Source organism: Erpetoichthys calabaricus, chromosome 2 (assembly GCF_900747795.2).
Source record: "Erpetoichthys calabaricus chromosome 2, fErpCal1.3, whole genome shotgun sequence".
NCBI classification, from domain to species: domain Eukaryota; kingdom Metazoa; phylum Chordata; class Cladistia; order Polypteriformes; family Polypteridae; genus Erpetoichthys; species Erpetoichthys calabaricus.
Window position 1 is genome coordinate 140,050,391 of NC_041395.2, and position 21,058 is coordinate 140,071,448.

At 39.6% G+C, this 21,058-nt stretch overlaps 1 protein-coding gene across 3 annotated transcripts in view; it reads right to left on the minus strand.

The window, feature by feature from the left end:
* Positions 1-21,058, minus strand: part of usp13 (ubiquitin specific peptidase 13) — a 355,954-nt gene that overhangs the window by 184,525 nt on the left and 150,371 nt on the right. For all 3 annotated transcript variants that reach the window (XM_051923946.1, XM_051923945.1, XM_051923944.1), the window contains exons 7-8: positions 18,365-18,459; positions 14,010-14,197 (exon numbers count right to left, since the gene is read on the minus strand). In XM_051923946.1, coding sequence (XP_051779906.1) covers positions 14,010-14,197; positions 18,365-18,459 — 283 coding nt within the window. The remainder of the gene's footprint in view (positions 1-14,009; positions 14,198-18,364; positions 18,460-21,058) is intronic.

Genomic DNA, 21,058 nt, shown 5'->3' on the forward strand with positions numbered 1-21,058 from the left:
ATATATATATATATATATATATATATATATACATATATATATATATATATATATATATATATATATATATATATATATATATATATATATATATATATATATATATATATATAAAAAGACAGCAACACTTATAACAATGACAACACAATTACATTGACAATCATGTTACGTTATTTTTAAAATGTTTCCTTTTTTTTTCATAACCTCTTTAACACACTACTTCTCCGCTGCGAAGCGCGGGTATTTTGCTAGTATTTCTATAATCCTTGTGTTTATCATTAAATTATATTATTCTGTTTCTTAAAACAAGTGTGTTTCAGTTACTTTGATATAGGTCTAATGGCCAGAAACAGATTCTTACTACAGAGAAAGGTAAGGTAAAGTGGGGGCCTTACAAAGTTATTTAATTAATTACCAGCATTGCCAAAAGCAAAACAGATAATTAATTAATCAAATGAACTCCCTTTAATTTCCTACAATGTTAAAAAGAAACAGAAAGAAACCAAACACTGTAAAGCAATCAAAACACAAGATCAAAACTACTTGAAGTGACAAAAGCAGTGTTCCTCAACTTTTACTGTCTCGCAACCCCATTTTAACTTTTTAAGATTAATGACGATTGATGAAATGAGTGCAGACATAAGAGGGTTTGGGGCCCCCTTGGTGAATCGAGAGCAAATGGAAGTGCATATTCCCCTTGAGGAATTGAGAGCAAATAAGTATGTTTACGCAAACAGGGATAAATATCACACAGGACTTAAGTGACCAACCATGACCCACTCACAAATCTAACAACAGTAATCCTCAACCCACCATCGACAGCTCACAAACCAATGGTGGGTCGTGACCCAGTTTTCAAGAAACACTGGATAAAAGTACACACAGACAAAATGAGAATGTGGGAACCCTATACACTGATTTGATTGCTTTAAACACTGATTTTATGGTGTGAATTTTTTGGGTGTATGTTGTGTGTTGGGCTGTTTGGATGTTAGGAGGGGCTGAGTGTTGTTGTTTAGTCTGATAATTTGGATTTCACATTTTGTGACTAACTGTATTATATCACTGTGGGGAAATGAATTTTTACGGTATTTGTGGATTTGTCCATTAATGTTGAAGTAATTTATAAACTAGAAAACTGTACCGATGTGAACTGATTTTGTGCAGTAGCTCCTTGTGTTGTTACCTGTGTTTTAGAAGCTGCTTGCTTCCTTCCTGATGCAATACAAACTATGAAAACCTTTTCATTTTCTTTAGTTGGAGATGGATTCCTGAAGACAGTTTTAGTAATCAAGTCTTACTTAAGTAATTTAACTTCATTTGCTGGTGAACAGTACTGCATTGAAGCAGGATTATAAAACAGATTGTTGGATGGAGCTATATTAAGCCATTATTAATAAAATAAGCCCTATCGGCTCTAAACAGGAATTTGTAGTTAGCAGAGGAAGAAGCTGTGCCCTTTGTAATAAAGAAACTGCAACGTCTGAGCAAGTGCTATTTTTGCACATACTAACTGACCTTCCTGCTGAGAAATAAGGCAGACAAGTCACTAAGCAAGGTCAGTTAGGACCATTTAAGGTACAGAATTACCGTTCTGTCATGTCCTGTTAGCAACTAGGTGTAACCAATAGTATTAAAGATGTTATGAGTGGGGACTGAAATCTGATTTTGGAAAGTATAAAAGTATGCAGTGTAAGTGCCTCTTTGTAACACCTTCTTTATTGCTTTGATGATATGTATATAACGAGTCTTACGTGATTTAGAGAATTAAGAATATTGATTGATGCTTCCTCCTGCCTGTACTTATTTTCCTCAATGTAAGAAAAGAGAGCAGGACATATGGCAGGGGTGACCGGTAGAGTTTCTTCCACAGCTGGTGACGAGGTACGAGGGAATTTAAGATAGCCTGGCATTACAAATTTTTTCATAGGATTCAGGAATTCTAGAGTTAATGACATTCTTCACATTCTTTTCTAAAAGACTTTGAGGATCTCCACAGTCTTTGACTGGAATACTCAGACATTGTACTATGTCTGGATGCTGACATTGCCTTCTTTGCATATGTTACCAGGTGCGCAGTAAACAGGAATCAATCAGTGGATAAATGTGTAACGCTAACCTTAATACTTACAGTTAATTGAATTTAACATTTAAATTAGGCTTGGCATTTTATTTCAGTTCCCTAAATTAAATTTCTATGATTATGTGATTGTCTTGGTACTACTGTCCCCATCATCATATTGTAAGTTTAGGCTTAAATCTAAATTAAGCACAACCCCTAAACTATTTAGCTTCTATAAAACTCAATAGGTTTTGTTTTTTGTACATAATCTGACACAGAAGTGCAAAAAAAACCTGCAGAAATGCAGGTTCAACTACTTGTGGTACTCTACAACTGTCAGTAAAGCTGAATTTCTGCATTCTTGGTGAAATGTAGCACCTTCAGAGCACATTTTTACAAGAGTCTTAAGGACAGACATTGATATTAATGATCAAATCTCCTGAAATTGGTAAACCACTGGTTTACATCGAACTCCCTCAGATCTCGCTCCTCTCCGAATCCTAGCTTCTTTCTTATGTCCACCTTGTACCCAATGCAGTCCTTTCAAACTCTTGATTGGGTCAAGAGCTGTGGGTTTGCTCAACTCTGAATGTGTGTGTCTGTGTGTTACTTAGGCTGCATATACTGCAAAGGCTCAGAATTGGGGAATTCTATTCACTTCACAGTGGTAGTAATAACACTTTACACACATGACAGATGGAGAACAAGGGTAAGAGGCCCATGCTTGAAAACTGCTTCTGCTTCATCTGACTGTGGAGAGGAAACCACAGAAAACTAGAATGTAATGTAAAAGCCAATAATGTACAAAGTGAGTGTGTTCTTTCCCTGTTTGCACTGGTCTACTCTAGGTGCTAAGTTTACTCCTAGAGTCCTAAGATATACACATTATGTGGATTAGCAAAGCTAAATTGGCCTTGATGTATGTGTGTGTGTATGTGTTTATTTGTGTGTTCTTCCTGGGATGGGTTGGTGGTCTTCGCCCCAAGGACAACTGGGATATGCTGCAGTTTCTCCATGATCATGTCTTGGAAAAGGTGGATTGAAAGATGGATGGATGGATAATTAGCTACATGCTAAATTCAAATTGTTTACAATGGAGAACATCTGCAAATTTGCCAGATCTCAACAGCAATTCAGTGTAATTATCCCAAGTAGATATTGATGAAGATTGAAAACATTATGGACGTATTTATATTTAATGATCTGTGGACATGACACAGAAGCTACTATGCAAGACATTTTTGTTAAAATATGCCCAACATTTTAGAAAATACATAATAATTGGGGTGTAAAACAAGGCTTTCTTTTTCCCCATTTCACATTTTCTCAAAAATCATGTAATTTGTGTAATATAAGTGAAAGAAAACTTCTTGCGCTCAAGAGTACATGTAAAGTTTGAGTACTTCTATATTTAATCTGCCAGCCTAACAAATAATTTACAATGATGGTACAGTATAATTATAACCTTACCATAAGCCAATATAAAATTAAAAATTATGTTCCTGAAATAAACTGACTACCCCAAAACAATTACAAAATTCAATTAAATCAAAATATGATGTGTATTACACATTTACCCTCGATACCAATTTACTGTATCCTCATGAAAGTACACAAAGAAGGTAATCTCCCATTCAATCAATGCACAATCTCAAAAGTTTTTCCTGTGAGAGTCTGTCTCCTAGGATACACCAGTGTGATAAGGCAAATCCACGGCTTGTTAATTAGGCATATAATTAATGGATAACATCCATGTTTTTGGGTGGGGCATGGTAGCATTGAAGAAGCGGTTCCATTGCGGGATTTGGGAGCAGACAGCTCAGCACTTTGTGCACACGTGCAGGAACACCGTAACCCTAATTAGCACTGGAGCTTTTATTGCCGCAACTGTACCTCACCGTTGCTTTAAAAAGGGTAGTCTCAGGGCTAGAACAGGAGAGAAAAAAAAGAAGAGAGAGGCTAAAGAAAGACAGGTTAAAAAGAAAGAAAAATGAAAGCAAAGATGGTCAGAGAGCAGGAGGAGCTGCTGAGAGAAAGTAGTAGGCAGTCGGTTGTGAGAGCCCCAGGAGAAAGAGTGAGCTGATCAAGTTAGGTAGGGTTGCTCCTATTGAGCGATTAGCGATAGCAGGAGTGACTGTAGAGCTCTAAGTGTGCTCTTGCTTGGACCTGGACAACGGAAAGCTCCGCAAGTGACCTGTCTAGCGGCAGGAAGGATGGGTAGGAGGAATGATGTCCGGATTGGGAGCTCCAAGACGGACAGATGAGGAACCGGGCCTGAGAAGTAGGGTGTCTGTGCCTGCTGGTAGACTTCTCTTCATTCTGCAAGTTGAGGAGACGTCAGTTTTATAGGGGCAATGAGTATCAACAGTTTTTTTAATATATAATGCACATGTTGTTTTAACCTTGTTTTTATGGATTCTGTTTTGGGTTATTCTGGATTTTAACCTCCACAGAAGCACTGTTTTAAAATTGATTATTTATTTATATTCATGAAATTGGGCAATGCTCTATTTCTTTGGACACTGTTTTGCCTTTGATTGTTTTTAATAAAAGCACATGCACTTATTCACCCATCCATTGTTGATTGTGTATGTGTCCTCATTAGCCGCAGTCCATCCAGTTACATTAGCAAAGGTGACGGGTTCAAAAGGCTCTCAAAAGTGCAACCAGGAGCATGGAGACCGAACCCCTCCCCCACAACACAACCAGTCTGAGGATTAATACTAGTGTTGTTGTTGTTGGTATTGTTAGATTTTATTTTATATAATAGCCTTTAATCTTTTATCACCTCCTGCCTGGTTTTATACTTGCTCTCTTTAAAGATAATGCTCTTAACATAACTTGTATGCCTTTACTCCTCCTCACACTTACACTTCCTTTTTTGACTGCATCACCAAAGCCAAACTGACCAATCTGTCTGCTCAGAGGGACATGACACACAAGCCTTATTGTTTAATTATATAGATTACTGTCAAGTAGAATTAATCAGAGCATTTTGTTATCATTAAAGAAAGGTTGTGTTCTTATAACTGAACAGCAAGTACTACAAATGTATAAAATGTTACACAGTAACACTTTTTGAAGCACAGAATATAAACATTATAATACTAGATCAACTATGTTAAAATTATTGCTGATTTCTGCACTGTAGGTCACCAGATTAAAGACTCTGATTTAACTATTTATGAAAAGGATGGAATTCAGTTGCGTACATTTTAATAGAATTTTATCTGCAGTACTGCTACCACCTACAGTTATGTATTTTACGGTTTTATGATGTAACTAGCTGTGTAACCTGGCTTTGCCCAGGAAATTTCGTATATAACGAATGCTGTTGGTTAACTGGATGTATCAGAAGTAATATGTAACTAACCCACTACCTTTTTGTATACAATATTTGCATTTTTTTTTACTAGATGCTAATATTTTTTCGTCACTGGAGCTACTTAATCTTGAATATGCTACAAGACTATTACAGTGGAACCTCTAGATACGAGTTTAATTCGTTCCAGCACTGAGCTTGTATAGCGAATTTCTCGTATCTAGAACAAACTTCCCCATTGAAAATAATGGAAATCCAGTTAATCCGTTCCGCACCCCAAATATATTAACATAAAAATCAATTTTCCTAACAAATAACACTGATAAATTATATATACTGTAGTCTACCTTTAATAAATAACACTGGTAATTAATATAACTGATTATTAAAAGAATCAAAACAGGTGTCCAAAGTGCAGTAGAGCATTCAATAAATCTTTAAATAAATAATCCTTAAAACAGTTGTGAAGTGGAGGTTTAAAATACACAAGAATAACAATCCTTTAACACGAGGTTAAAACGTCAAAAGGATGCAGTCTTTAAAAAACAGATGACAATCCCCAGTGCTTCTTCTCTGTTAGCGTCTCACCTGCGGGCTCTGCAACAGGCGAGACACTCTTAATGCAGCTGACCTTCTCTACACCGTCCTGCTTCAGCTGTTTGGCTCGCCTGTTCAGCTCACTGTTCAGCTACACGCGAGCCTGCACTCGCTCGCTCTTCCGCACCGACTTGCTGCCTGCCTGCCTGCACCTCCGTTCTCTGTCCTCTCTTTTCTTTTACTTCTTCTCCCCCTTAACCGGCTCGCGCTTCTCTATATATGCGGGGAGGACATGGCAGCTGCAGCCCATCAGCCACAGGAACAATCATGGATGTGGGCAGTTTCCCACCTGTGCACTTAAGTGAGAAACGCAAACACCGCAGATCGCGGCTCACAACTGCTACCACGCCCCCTCGCTAAGCCGCGAGCTATACCCACAGCCTGGCTCGTGGCTCGTTACGCGAGCCAATGCTCGCATTTAGATCTGAATTTTTCACTCATACTTTCCTCGTATTTTGAATTTCTTGTATACAAAGGTGATCGTATCTCGAGGTTCCACTGTACATATAACTAACTAAAACATTTGTATAATTGATCGATTCTTGCTTTTCTTAGTGACTGACCTTGACCTTTGTTGTTGGTCACTGCAAAACACAATCTTAGAGGAAACTATATTCTTTTGAATTTGAATGGACAATTAGTAAGAATAGTGGGGATTTTGGGAGTTTTTACTATGATTATTATTATTATTATTATTAATACTACTATTATAGGTTTAAGATTTTCATTTGTTTACGTCATTCACTCAAGGATTACTTTTCATGTTTTTTGTCAGTTGTATATTTTCAATGTTTTATTTTATTTTTTTTCTGCCATAGCCACAATCAGACAATTAGTTGTAATACTGAATCATGTTGTAGCTTAATACTAGAATTACTGAAGCCTACAAAAAAAAACTTGTAATCCCTGCCCACCTTAAATCTCTTCACACCTCTCCATCAGCGTCTTTTGTGTTGTAAATGTGTCGACCAGCACAAGCATACTGCTATCCCATCCTACCCCCCAACCCCCTTGCTGCAGCTCAAGTCACAAAGAAGATTCTCAGTGCTTATGTGGTTTATCTGGGAGTGAGGTGCCTAGAATTGTAGAGGGCAAAAAATATATATTATCATTTGGAATACATGCATTTCATGTGTGTTCTGTGTTGTACAAACAACATTAAATTTTAATTTTCTCTGTGAGGTTGTAAACCTCCAAAATGTACATCACATTCACACACTATAAAATAAAAACAGTTTAAAACCAATTTAAGTCTACAGTGCTCATCTTAAATTTTATAATTTAAGAAAAGACGGTCACTGAGCCTTGACTAGAGTTTGAACCTAGGTCTTTAAAGGTAGGATGACCTTTCAGTCATACACTGCTCTAACTAGTACAGTCACATTACTGGAAATTCCTGAAATGATAGTATATTGATGGAGGGGGAGTCCTGGAATTGTTTATAAAAACCTTTACTGCTTTTAATCTGTATTTATCTTTTGTTACTCTGTCTATAGAAGCCAGCTTTTTTTCCTTGTATTTCTTCTATGGTAGAATATCTTCTTCCCTTCAATCTCAATTTTAATTTCAGAAAAAAAAAATGTCACAGGGAGTGACAAAAGGTGCAGTGCAACAACCGCATTGCTTTTGATCAGCAACTCTTGACTGATACCGGGGTATGTGCAGGTGCGTTGTCATGGTGCAATTTTTTCTTAATACTTTCCCATAGACTCTTCAGCAGTTCAAGTGACTTTCAAATTACAAAATACCTGAAAACTAACTCTTCCACAAAATATGTACAATAATGACAAGGATCTTCAAGTGATAAGGAACTGAAACACAAAACTTTTTTCCTAAACACCACCCGATAGTATTTATATTTTATATACAACTATTTATATACACACACTCACACACACATGCATACTGTATATATATATCAGGGTGACATTTTCATGCAATTTTTTTTTAAACAGTATAAAACAAAAATACAAAAAATGAATTGTTACCTAAAAAATTACATACACATCCAGTACCAAATTTATATACTACCTTTAAAAATTTTGAGAAATAAAATTTCATTTCAGAGTTTCAAAATACATGTTTTACAATGCTTTGCCACATGTTAGTATGTGGTATTGGCATTCATTTCCTTGACTGAAGTGCAGAAGAGTGTGAGGAAGGGGGATTTATGATAGTCCTGGAGCAATACCAAAGAAAAGTAGCCAAGGTAAAAATTACAATTTTTTTTTCCATTTCACGTTTCTGTAAAAAGATTGAATTAATGTCATATCACATAAGTGCAAATAGTGTTTTCTTTCAGTGGCACTAAAACCAACATAAGTCTCTAGTACCTCTGTATTTATCTCACCAGTCTACCAGGTGGCTTACAGTGCTTACTGCCCTAAGGACAAAATTCTACGAAAGCAGAAGTGTAATGATTATCCCTTCCCATGATTCAAGTTCAAGTTGTTAATTTATGCAAAGAACACAACATAACCATCCAACTAATGCACAGTGTCAGATTTTAAGCAAAGCGTGCCAGGAGAAAAGGTGGAAGTAAAGCAGTATTTTCCCACTTTTTTTCCCGAATTGTGCAACCCAAAAAATCACAAGGCACACCACGATTCAACCAACCAGAAAAGCATTAAATCAACATACTTGATAAACTGTATGAAAGGGTGAGACTATCAGAGATGCCGGCAAAAAAAAAAAAAGCCACTCAGAGATTGGCAACCACAGATACAGCATATAGTGAACACTTTGGATGCATTTTCCCAGCTGTTTTGTCTCTTTGCCCACTCATAGAGGCAATCCTCGCTCTGCCAGCCTCACTCCACAGACCTGGGGTCAGAGGAAACTTATATACCCACTATCCCTCAGCTCTGCGAGAGTCACTAGTGAACACGTACTCTGACAGGTGGATTCCTGATACATTTTCTGTCTACTAAAGTGCTCCCTGTGTCTGCAGTGCAAAATGGTGATCACTGTGCTGCCTTTATGTCAGCTACTCCAGGTAGTCCCATCCCCTTCAGACAGGTCTTAGCAACCAGAGGAGTGTGTCTCTCTCTGGTCTGCACCTGGGGCACTACACTGTTATTTCCATTGCAAACCTGGGTAGCTCTCATGGCACAGCAGTTGACAAACGTTTGCGTAGATTATAATTATAAAGTCGTTGATGGTGATAAAACAATTGAGGAAAGTACTTACGGAGTTTTAACACAAGTTTTAATGTATGCCCATTTAAGAGATACTTACTTCAATTAAGTCTTCAGCAGAACATTCAAAGTCTACAGTTGTTTCGATTGTTTAATTTTACTTTGACACATCTGTGTCTCAAATGCTGTAACAATTTTATAATTAATACATTGGCCCCTTTTTCTTATTGTCTTCTTTTCAACTTGACTTTAATGAAGACATTCAATTTCAGGTTGTACTTGTTCAAGTTTAAGCCAAGTCATTGTCATTAACAAGTCAAGTCACTGTTATGTTTGGACTGGTCAGGTCAGGCTGGGGATCATGCACTGGTACAGCGCGTTGCCACACCCACCACATGACGAAACAGCTTGGGTTCCTAGTTGGCAACATCCCAGGCTGACTCGCGTTCCAGTCTCACCCTCCAGAAATTACCCTCTATCTGCTGTAGCCAGGTGTTACATGGGTGTCACCTTGGCCTGATCCAGCCACTCGAGTCCTGAACAATGAGGATCCTGCAAGCTAGATCACAGTCGGGGAATCACGCCACATGGCCGGAGTGCCGAAACTAACACTCCCTCACAATGCAGGTAATGTGCATCATTCGGTACTTTGTGAGCAACCGCTCATTCAACACAAACTCAAAACAGTGCTACCCAAGGATTCTGTGAAGAGACACAGTACCGAAGGAGTCCAGTCTTTGTCTCAGGTCACTAAATAGCATCCATGTCTCGCAACCATACAACAAGACAGGAAGCACCAGGACTCTAAAGACTTGGACCTTCGTCCTTATGTATAGATATCAGGAACGCCACACACCCCTTCCGGTGACCTCATGACTCCCGCATGCTCTCCCAATCCATCTACTGACTTCATAGGAAGAGTCACCAGAGACATGAATGTCACTGCCAAGGGAAGTAAATTTCTCAACAAGGTCGACACTCTCTCCACAGACAGACACACTGCTGATGGCTGTGCCTAAGAGGTCATTAAAGGCCTGGATCTTGGTTTTTATCCAGGACACTCACAAGACCAGACACTCAGACTCCTCGCTCTGACTCACGAAAGCCCCGATCAGAGCCTCTATTGACTCCACGAAGATCACAGCATCGTCAGCAAAGTCAAGATCACTGAATCTTTCTTCACCAACAGATTCCCCCACAGTGGCTGGACCCCACGACCTTGCACAACACCCAGTCCATGCAAGCACTGAACAGAGCAGGATTATGGGTATGACGTTAAATTGCATCTGGCCCTGCAAGCTGTCCTCGAACTTGCAGGGAAATCATGGAGGTTGGTGGCAGGATTGGAACTCCAGCCTACATAAAAAAAACTTCATGCAGCTCTGAGATGACAGATTAGAACTCCTTTCTGTTCTCCGTGGAAGTAGCTCTGCTGCAGCCGCCCATAGGAAGTCTGGTTGCATTATAAAGGGGATGGGGGAAAGCCCTTGGGAAGCCCAGTCCCCAGAAGAGTCAAAACCGTCAGAGAGCCAGTAGGGTCAGGCTTGTCGGGGATCAGAACTGGTGTGGTGCTGAGGCGTCACACGCTGCACGGCAGCACATGGGTCCCAATTTCATGCGGCTCATCCAAGTAGGCGCGTAGAACGTCTTGTCCATCCAGCATGTAAGTTTAAACTATGCCATTACATTTTTTTAAATTCTTCTATGTTGATTTTACATTACTTTTGTGATTGAATGTATATATACTTTATGATTTATGTATTTATTTTATAATTGTATGTTTTAACGTTAGATGCAATTAATCATAACTAATCCCATAAAATCATATGATTAGTTTTTTTTTTTAACAAAATTCCAGCCTAAAGGGCTAGAAGCACTCCAGGCCTGAACTTGGCAGCAGGTAGTTCCTAGATGGGATAGATGATACCCCGCTTCTCAGGTGGTGAAACTGATGGCATCAGTCTCCTAGAACATGAATGTTTACTGAGGGCTTACAGAAGCATGAACATCAGGATTCTTGAAGAAGCTCTATTTACTTCTCCCTATGGCCACAGCAGTGGCAACCTGAACATGGTGGTAATCCTTGCAGTAATGGCCACAAGTGCAGTTTGCACAAAAACACAACCAAAAATATTCTCAAACTGCAACCATTCAGTACTCAAAATCAGCTAAAGACTCACAAAACTAAAATCAAAAAACCTATGGAAGTGTTGAAGTTTATCCTAATTTTTTGAATCCAATTGTCTGTTTTGATTAAAGTACATTATGTACATTAAAGTACATTTCCTGCCTTGCGCCCTGTGTTGGCTGGGATTGGCTCCGGCACACACCCGTGACCCTGTAATTAAGATGTAGCGGTTTGGATAATGGCTGGATGGTTACTTCCTTGTCTCAGACGTGGGCAAAGATGATTTATTGGCAACTTCAGTATATCTAAGAGTGTGTGGGTATGTACATAACAGCACCCTGCCATTAAATGATGTCCTGTGTAGAACTAGCTCCTTCCTTGCATGTAGACTAGACTCCAGTTATTGGCAACAGTGAAATGGACAAAGCAAATTCAGAAAATAGATAGATAACTTATATTCATTGTAAACATAATTTCTCTACAGATATGAAAAGCAATCATAATAAACTATACATCAAATAATAAATATAGAGAAGCTGCAGTGGATAAAAAGACAATTGCTCTGCATTATAAATGTGCAATTGTGCTCTACTAAAAACTTAAAAAAAAGACCAATGTCACAACACTATGATCAATTTAATTTATGTTCAAATAAACCAAAAATATACTACATTACTGTATGATGCTAAAATTTAGCTCATATAATCTTACAGTTAGGTCCATATATATTTGGACAGAGACAACTTTTTTCTAATTTTGGTTCTGTACATTACCACAATGAATTTTAAATGAAACAACTCAGATGCAGTTGAAGTGCAGATTTTCAGCTTTAATTCAGTGGGGTGAACAAAACGATTGCATAAAAATGTGAGGCAAATAAAGCATTTTTTTAACACAATCCCTTCATTTCAGGGGCTCAAAAGTAATTGGACAATTTAAATAACTGGAAATAAAATGTTCATTTCTAATACTTGGTTGAAAACCCTTTGCTGGCAATGACAGCCTGAAGTCTTGAACTCATGGACATCACCAGATGCTGGGTTTCCTCCTTTTGAATGCTCTGCCAGGCCTTTACTGCAGCGGCTTTCAGTTGCTGTTTGTTTGTGGGCCTTTCTGTCTGAAGTTTAGTCTTCAACAAGTGAAATGCATGCTCAATTGGGTTAAGATCAGGTGACTGACTTGGCCATTCAAGAATTTTCTACTTCTTTGCTTTAATAAACTATTGGGTTGCTTTGGCTGTATGTTTTGGGTCATTGTCCATCTGTATCATGAAACGCCGCCCAATCAATTTGACTGCATTTAGCTGGATTTGAGCAGACAGTATGTCTCTGAACACCTCAGAATTCATTTGGCTGCTTCTGTCCTGTGTCACATCATCAATAAACACTAATGTCCCAGTGCCACTGGCAGCCATGCACGCCCAAGCCATCACACTGCCTCCACTGTGTTTTACAGATGATGTGGTATGCTTTGGATAATGAGCTATTCCACAACTTCTCCATACTTTTTTCTTGCCATCATTCTGGTAGAGGTTGATCTTGGTTTCATCTGTCCAAAGAATGTTTTTCCAGAACTGTGCTGGCTTTTTTAGATGTTCTTTAGCAAAGTCCAATCTAGCCTTTCAATTCTTAAGGCTTATGAGTGGCTTGCACCTTGCAGTGCACCCTCTGTATTTACTTTCATGCAGTCTTCTCTTTATGGTAGACTTGGATATCGATATGCCTACCCCTTGGAGAGTGTTGTTCACTTGGTTGGCTGTTGTGAAGGGGTTTCTCTTCACCATGGAAATGATTCCATGGACGACCAGGTCTTTTTGCATTGCTGAGTTCACCAGTGCTTGCTTTCTTTCTCAGGATGTACCAAACTGTAGATTTTGCCACTCGTAATATTGTAGCAATTTCTCGGATGGGTTTTTTCTGTTTTTGCAGCTTAAGGATGGCTTCTTTCACCTGCATGGAAAGCACCTTTGACCGCATGTTGTCTGTTCACAGCAAAATCTTCCACATGCAAGCACCACACCTCAAATCAACTCCAGGCCTTTTATCTGCTTAATTCATAATGACATAACAACGGACTTGCCCACACCTGCCCATGAAATAGCCTTTGAGTCAATTGTCCAATTACTTTTGAGCCCCTGAAATGAAGGGATTGTGTTAAAAAAATGCTTTAGTTGCCTCACAGTTTTATGCAATCATTTAATTCACCCCACTGAATTAAAGCTGAAAGTCTGCACTTCAACTGCATCTGAGTTGTTTCATTTAAAATTCATTGTAGTAATGTGCAGAACCAAAATTAGAAAAAAGTTGTCTCTGTCCAAACATTTATGGACCTAACTGTATATATAATCAATATTTAAAACGTACCAAATAAAATTAGGAAAAAATACGATTTAATAAGTATTGGATAGATTCAATTCTATGTCTAAAGCTGGTAACAGAATAAACAATTCTGATAAAGAGAGAATAAATGAATAAATAACTGTGATATTGAACTGAGGAAACTTTCTTACTAGTCAATTCATCTTCACTTGGTAGAGTTTTCATTCCAAATATTTAAATACATATTTTCTGTAGCAAAAGTCTACTCCCAAGTATTATTAATCAAAAAACTTTAAGGAATCTTTTTCATTTATAAAGATCTCATAAATAAAACTGACATGTAAACATTTTATCTCTGTGAGCAATCTTCATATAGCTGACACTACTAAATATACTTTTTCTGTACATTTTTTCCTTGATAATGTTGGAGAACCAGAACACTCACGCTCTCTGGAATTCAGGGATGTGGAAAAGGACCTGCATGGTGGCAGTGAGGTAGCAGCTGTTTCCCAGGTTCTTAATCCCTGTGAATCCTGGGCCATAGACTGGCTTCAGTTTCAGCCCTGATTCCTGTATAACCTCCCACTCATGAGTACGTGACTTGAACTCACTGCAGGTGAAACCATTTTCTGTCTTTAAAAAAAAAAAAAAAAAAAAAAAAAAAAAAAAAAAAAACAGGAATTTACTTATCAGAAAATAACTCTAAAAAAATAAAAAGAATATATGGGTGGAATGGTGACACTGCTGCCTTTTAAGGACAGCATTTTTGTTTGAATCCTGCACCCAGTGGGTTGTTCATGTGATGTGTGCTTGAATTTTCCTATAGATATTTTAGTTTTTCTCCAACATTTTCATATAACTGCTCATAAAAATTAAAGGAATACTTTGAAAACACATCAGATTTCAATGGGAAAAAATCATGCTGGATATCTATACTGATATGGACTGGGTCATGTGTTAGGATAGAAAGGATGCCACATCGTTTGATAGAAATGAAATTGATCAACCTACAGAGGGCTGAATTCAAAGACACCCCGAAAATCAAGGTGAAAAAATGATGCGGCAGGCTAGTCTATTTTGCCAAAATTTCATTGCAGCAACTCAAAATCGTACTCATTAGTTTGTATGGCCCCCACGTGCTTGTATGCATGCCTGACAACATCGGGGCATGCTCCTAATGAGACGACAGATGGTGTCCTGGGGGATCTCTTCCCAGATCTGGACCATGCCATCACTGAGCGTCCTGGACAGTCTGAGGTGCAACCTGGCGGCGTCGGATGGACCGAAACATAATGTCCCAGAGGTGTTCTATAGGATTTAGGTCAGGTAAGCGCTGGGGCCAGTGAATGGCATCAATTCCTTCATCCTCCAGGAACTGCCTGCATATTCTCGCCACATGAGGCCAGTCATTGTCGTGCACCAGGAGGAAACAAGGACCCACTGCACCAGTATAGGGTCTGACAATGGGTCCAAGAATTTCAAAACAATACCTAATGGCAACCAAGGTGTCGTTGTCTAGCCTGTACAGGTCTGTGCGTCCCTCCATGGATATGCCTCCACAGACCATCACTGAACCACCATCAAACCGGTCATGCTTAATAATGTTACAGGCAGCATAACATTCTCCATGGCTTCTCCAGACCCTTTCACGTCTGTCACATGTGCCCAAGGTGAACCTGCTCTCATCTAGGAAAAAAACAGGGTGCTAGTGGTGGACCTACCAAGTCTGGTATTCAATGGCAAATGCCAATCAAGCTCCACGGTGCTAGGCAGTAAGCACAGGGCCCAATAGAGGACGTCGGGCCCTCAGGCCATCCTAAAGAAGTCTGTTTCTGATTGTTTGGTCAGAGACATTCACGCCTGCAGCTCTGGCAGTGCTCATCCTGTTCCTCCTTGCTCGAAGGAGCAGATACCGGTCCTGCTGATGGGTTAAGGACCATCTACGGCCCTGTCAAGCTCTCCTAGAGTAACTGCCTGTCTCCTGGAATCTCCTCCATGCACTTGAGACTGTGCTAGGAGACATAGCAAACGTTTTAATGTGCCATTCTGGAAAAGATGGACTACCTGTGCCACCTCTGTAGGGTCCAGGTATCACCTCAAGCTACCAGTAATGACACTGACCGTAGTCAAATGCAAAAACTAGTGAAAAAAACAGTCAGGAAAGATGAGGAGGGAAAAATGTAAGTGGCCTCCACTTGTTAAACCATTCCTGTTTTGGGGGTCAACTCATTGTTGCCCCTCTAGTGCACCTGTTGTTAATTTCATTAACACCAAAGTAGCTGAAGCTGATTAACAACCCCCTCTGCTACTTAACTGACCAGATCAATATCCCAGAAGTTTCACTTGAAACTTGATGCTATACTCTGATTAAAACGTGTTCCTTTAATATTTTTGAGCAGTATATGTAGCAGAATAACTGGTGTAGTAAAGGAGGAGAGAATTAACTTGTTGAATTAATTATCTTTTTTGCCTTCAACAATGTAGGTAATTAATTACATGATTTGGTGGCTCCTACCTTATTTACCATATCTTCCTCTGTTGTAGGAGGTGTGTCTCCAGCCATTAGACATATATTAAGGTAACAGAAGTACACTTGTTTACAAAACAAATTAATACAATTTATTGATAAGCACAATGATTATATAAATATGTTAATGACAGATATATGCACACACGTACATTTTTTTTTTTTAGAATCACCAATCCACCTAAACTGCATGTCTTTGGACTGTGGGAGGAAACTAGAGCACCCGGAGGAAACCCACACAGACACGGGGAGAACATGCAAACTCCACACAGGGAGGACCCGGGAAGCGAACCCAGGTCCCCAGGTCTCCCAACTGCGAGGCAGCAGCGCTACCCACTGCGCCACCGTGCTGCCCATTATATATATAGTGGTAACCGGATGGGGGTGGTACCCAGCTGGTATGCCCAGGAGGACCGGAGGAGGGCTGGTGCATCCTCCAGACCACGAGGGGGCAACTGCCCTGGTTGCTTTGGGGGCCACGGGTACAGAGCTAGGAAGCTCAACCCTGTAGGGGCCCGTGGTCACCGCCAGGGGGCGCCCCAGTGCCTAGAGAGCCCTGGACCTCAGCACTTCCGCCACACCAGGAAGTGCTGGGGGGAAGAGGAGCAGGGACACCCGGAGTGCTTCCGGGGATACAGCCGGCACTTCCGCCACACAGGGGAGTGTCGGCGGAGGAGTGTCGGGAAGTTACTGGAGCACATCCGGGTGCTTATTTAAAGGGGCCGCCTCCCTTCAGAGAGAGACTGGAGTCGGGTGGAAGTGGACGAGAGTTGTCTTGGAGAGGAGTGGAGGCGGCCTGAAGAGTGAGGCACTGGAAGAGAGGCCTGGACTTTGGGGAATTGGTGCTGGAGGTACTGGGTTTGTGATATGACTTTTGTACATATTGTAAATAATAAACGTGTGTTGGGTGACATAACGATGTCCGTCTGTCTGTGTCAAGGCTGCTTCTCACTATATATATATATATATATATATATATATATATATATATATATATATATATATACATATATATACATATATATTGACAGAGAGAGAGAGAGAGAGAGAAAGAGAGAGAGAGTAGATAGATAGATGTAACTGACTGTTTACTAATTGTTCAGAGTTCCAATTTATTTTGCCACAGATAAATAGTTTAAAATGCCAACTTTTTAAAGATGATATCCAATATTGTTTGGAGATATTGCTTCGTTGCTGCTCTTGGTGCAAGTGGAGGATTCTTACATTGGAGTGCACTCTTTCCCTCTGCTGTGTGATCCTTTGTCTGTGGTGTGCTTTTGCCAGTTAGGTCCTTTGCTATGTCATCTGCAACCTCACAGGAAAAAGCATTACTCTGTCTTGCACAAGAGCTTAGATGGCTGAAGTTCCCAGAACGGACTCAATGCCCTAGCTTGGCAGAATGGTTCTCAGTGGGAAGAGATGGTCAGTTTCGGCTACTCAAAGAGGTAGGGACTCATCAGCTTTCTGGTTTCAGAGAGAGATTTGAGAAACTAATTTCAGAGATTGTGAGAAAAGGGTGCTCCTGAGAGTTTTCTCAGAGTGCCATCAGAATTCTCCTCAGAGATCAATTAGGGTGTACAGAGAATAGGTGCAGCTAGTTTTTGAAACAAGGTGGCACCTCTCACGATTGAATTAAAGTCAGTTCTGTTTACAAAATCAAGACCTGCTCATAGATGAGTAATTCTGACCATCCCAGTTATCATTCCTTGAATTAAAGATCTTTGTCCATGCTTGAGTTCATTTCATGCTTTCGGTCTCAAGAAGTGTGCTGAAGGGCCTGTGGAAAGACGTCAGTTCAACTCTGATTTACACCCTTTTCATCAAATGAAGTACAGGCAGATCTTGGCACAAGCTGGAATACAGTCACTTATTTTGGAATGTAATTGTGAGTTTTGTGCAGCTGGATGTCTTTTAAAACTGCTGCCTTAACAGGCGTGGTGTGCCTCCAAAGCCTAGCCTTTGCCTTACACTAGATATTCAAAACACACCATGTGCAAATGGTACTGTGGGTGTGTTCATGAGTGGGCTCAGTGCTGCCAGGATATGCTCCCGCTACCAGCAAAACTATATTAAACAGTTTTGAGTATGTTACATTAACAAGGAGATAGCAAGAAGATATCATTGTTTTTGAACAAATGACAATGACTTCTTAAATGTCTCAGTTAACTGGAAGATGGAATTCATTGACCACTACTTGTATTATTCACTTACTCAAAACTACTGTATACTAAAACTTATACACAGAAATGATGAAATAAGAGAAAACCTATTACCTTTGGCATCTGAAGCATATCTATTCCAAAGTGTGCTAAATGTTCTGCTAAATGAGGATCAATCACTGCTTCCTCCTCTTGAAATGAATAAACATCTGTTAAGCAACCAAACATTTTAATTGATACAGTTGTAATGCAAAGGCAAAATATAAATAGATGAAAAGATTAAAATAAAAGCAAACCATTTTACATTAATTAAAGCAACCCAGAAACGTAAGTGCTATCATTTATACATGTTCAAAACTCCACAATACAATTAATTCAGTTGAGTCTTAAATTTTATTTCAAGCAATTTAAAATGATGCATTCTCGTTGTGGATTTTCTCTCCAGGTAATGTGGTGATCTGCTGAATGTGCACTATGATGGGGTGTTTCCTCATAAAAGGACTGCTTTCTACCTTGTACTTGTTGCTACCAGCATAGATTCCAACTCCCAGAAACATTAAGTCTAAAATAGGCTGACACAGTAAATGAACTGAAGAGTAGAAATAAGTTGTGTAGCACACAAAATATGAAATGCTAAGAGGTTTTCAAGTAAATATGCTATAAATAAACTTACAATATTTGCAATTTCAATGACTACAGCATAGAAGTATACTGGATGAATATTCAGAACCCCAAAGTGTTTTTTTCTGAAAACATTCACAATACTCTGCATTAGTAGAGAAATCTTTCATTAATATTTACATGCAATGTAAATAAATTTTACACTACAGCCAAAAGCTATTAGAACATACAGCTATTACTTAGTTTTTAGTATTGTGGTACGGCATTTGGTTTAATTCAAATTACAAAAATGCAAGAGTTGGAGAGATTGTACATCACAGTGATCTTTAGAGCTATGTCAGGAAGTATGTGCTCCTCATATAGTCAACCTTTGCTCCAGACCAGACAAAGAGCAATTCAGTATTAACTTTCATCATGAATGATACTTCCAGTGAAGAGGATACGTTTGAGATATTATATTTATATTTTATATATGTATATATATATATATATATATATATATATATATAGTATATTGTGGGATATGGCCGGCCATTAATCCTGGCCAATACCCCTAGGCCGCTACATGGAGCCCTCCTTGCAACGTGGAGATGCCCCGAATTCCAGCAGGGCATCATGGACTATGGAGTTTTAATACACAGCCCTGCTGGATAACGTCGGGGTCGCCAGGGGACGCTGCAGGGAGACACAGACAATTATTTTCCATACAGCCCAGAAGTAAATCCCAATCACATGGATGGAAGAAATAAAGTGCTTCTGGGCTGATGAAGAAAATGAGAAGTTTTTACCTCACCCGGAAGTGATAGAAAGTCACATGGACTGAGGGACAGAAACACTTCCAGGTCATGGACTACAAAAGGATTATGGGAAACCCCAGACGATTGAGCTGAGTTGGGAGGCAGGGTGGCTAAGCGTCTGGGAGTGGAGGATTATTGTGATTATAGAGAATTGTATTGTTTAGTGAGTATTGTGGAGTGGAGGGTGCTTTGTGCACATTATTATTGTAATAAATAATTATTGGACTTTTTATCTGGTGTCTGACATCTGGTCTGAGGGTTCAAGGGAGCGAGAGCTGCCTAATCTGTCACAATATATATATATATATATATATATATATATATATATATATATATATATATATATATATATATATATATATATACTGTCACAGATGACTGGGGTTCTGACCCGGCAGGGACGCCTAAAAGGACCGGAAGGTGGCAAGAGGGCAACCGCCCTGGAGCAGGAGAGGACCATGGGAAAAGAGAGAAAAGATTATAACTCGTTGGGACCAGTGGCCACCGCCAGAGGGCGCCTTAAACCTTGTGGGACCTGGAAATATTTACTTCCGCCACACTCGGCAAGATGGCGGAGGAACCTGACAAGGACGCCTGGAGTGCTTCCAGGGCAAAGGGCAGCACTTCCGCCACACCAGGAAGTGCTGCCGGAAGGACGTCATTAGACACCTGGAACACATCTGGGCAGGGATAAAAGGCGTCGCCTTCCAGCAATCTGGGAGCCAGAGTCGGGAGTGGGAGTAGGACAAAGCTCCCAGGAGGAGAGGAAAGGCGGCCAAGGACATTGAGAGAAGCCCGAAAGAGGAGTGATTAGTGCTGAGTACACTGTGTGTGTTTGGGACTGTGTTGATTTGTGCTTAAATAAACGTGCGAGTTTTATAAAGATGTGGTTTCCGGCTGGTGGTGTCCAGGAAAGTCTCACAATACATATACAGTATATATATATATATATATATATATATATATATATATATATATATATATATATATATATACACACATATATACATATACACATATACATATACAGTGATCCCTCGCTATATCGCGCTTCACCTTTCGCGGCTTCACTCCATCGCGGATTTTATATGTAAGCATATTTAAATATATATCGCGGATTTTTTGCTGGTTTGCGGATTTCTGAGGACAATGGGTCGTTTAATTTCTGGTACATGCTTCCTCAGTTGGTTTGCCCAGTTGATTTCATACAAGGGACGCTATTGGCAGATGGCTGAGAAGCTACCCAACTTACTTTTCTCTCTCTCTTGCGCTGACTATCTGTGATCCTGACGTATGGGGATTGAGCAGGGGGGCTGTTCGCACACCTAGACGATACGGACGCTCGTCTAAAAATGCTGAAAGATTATCTTCACGTTGCTATCTTTTGTGC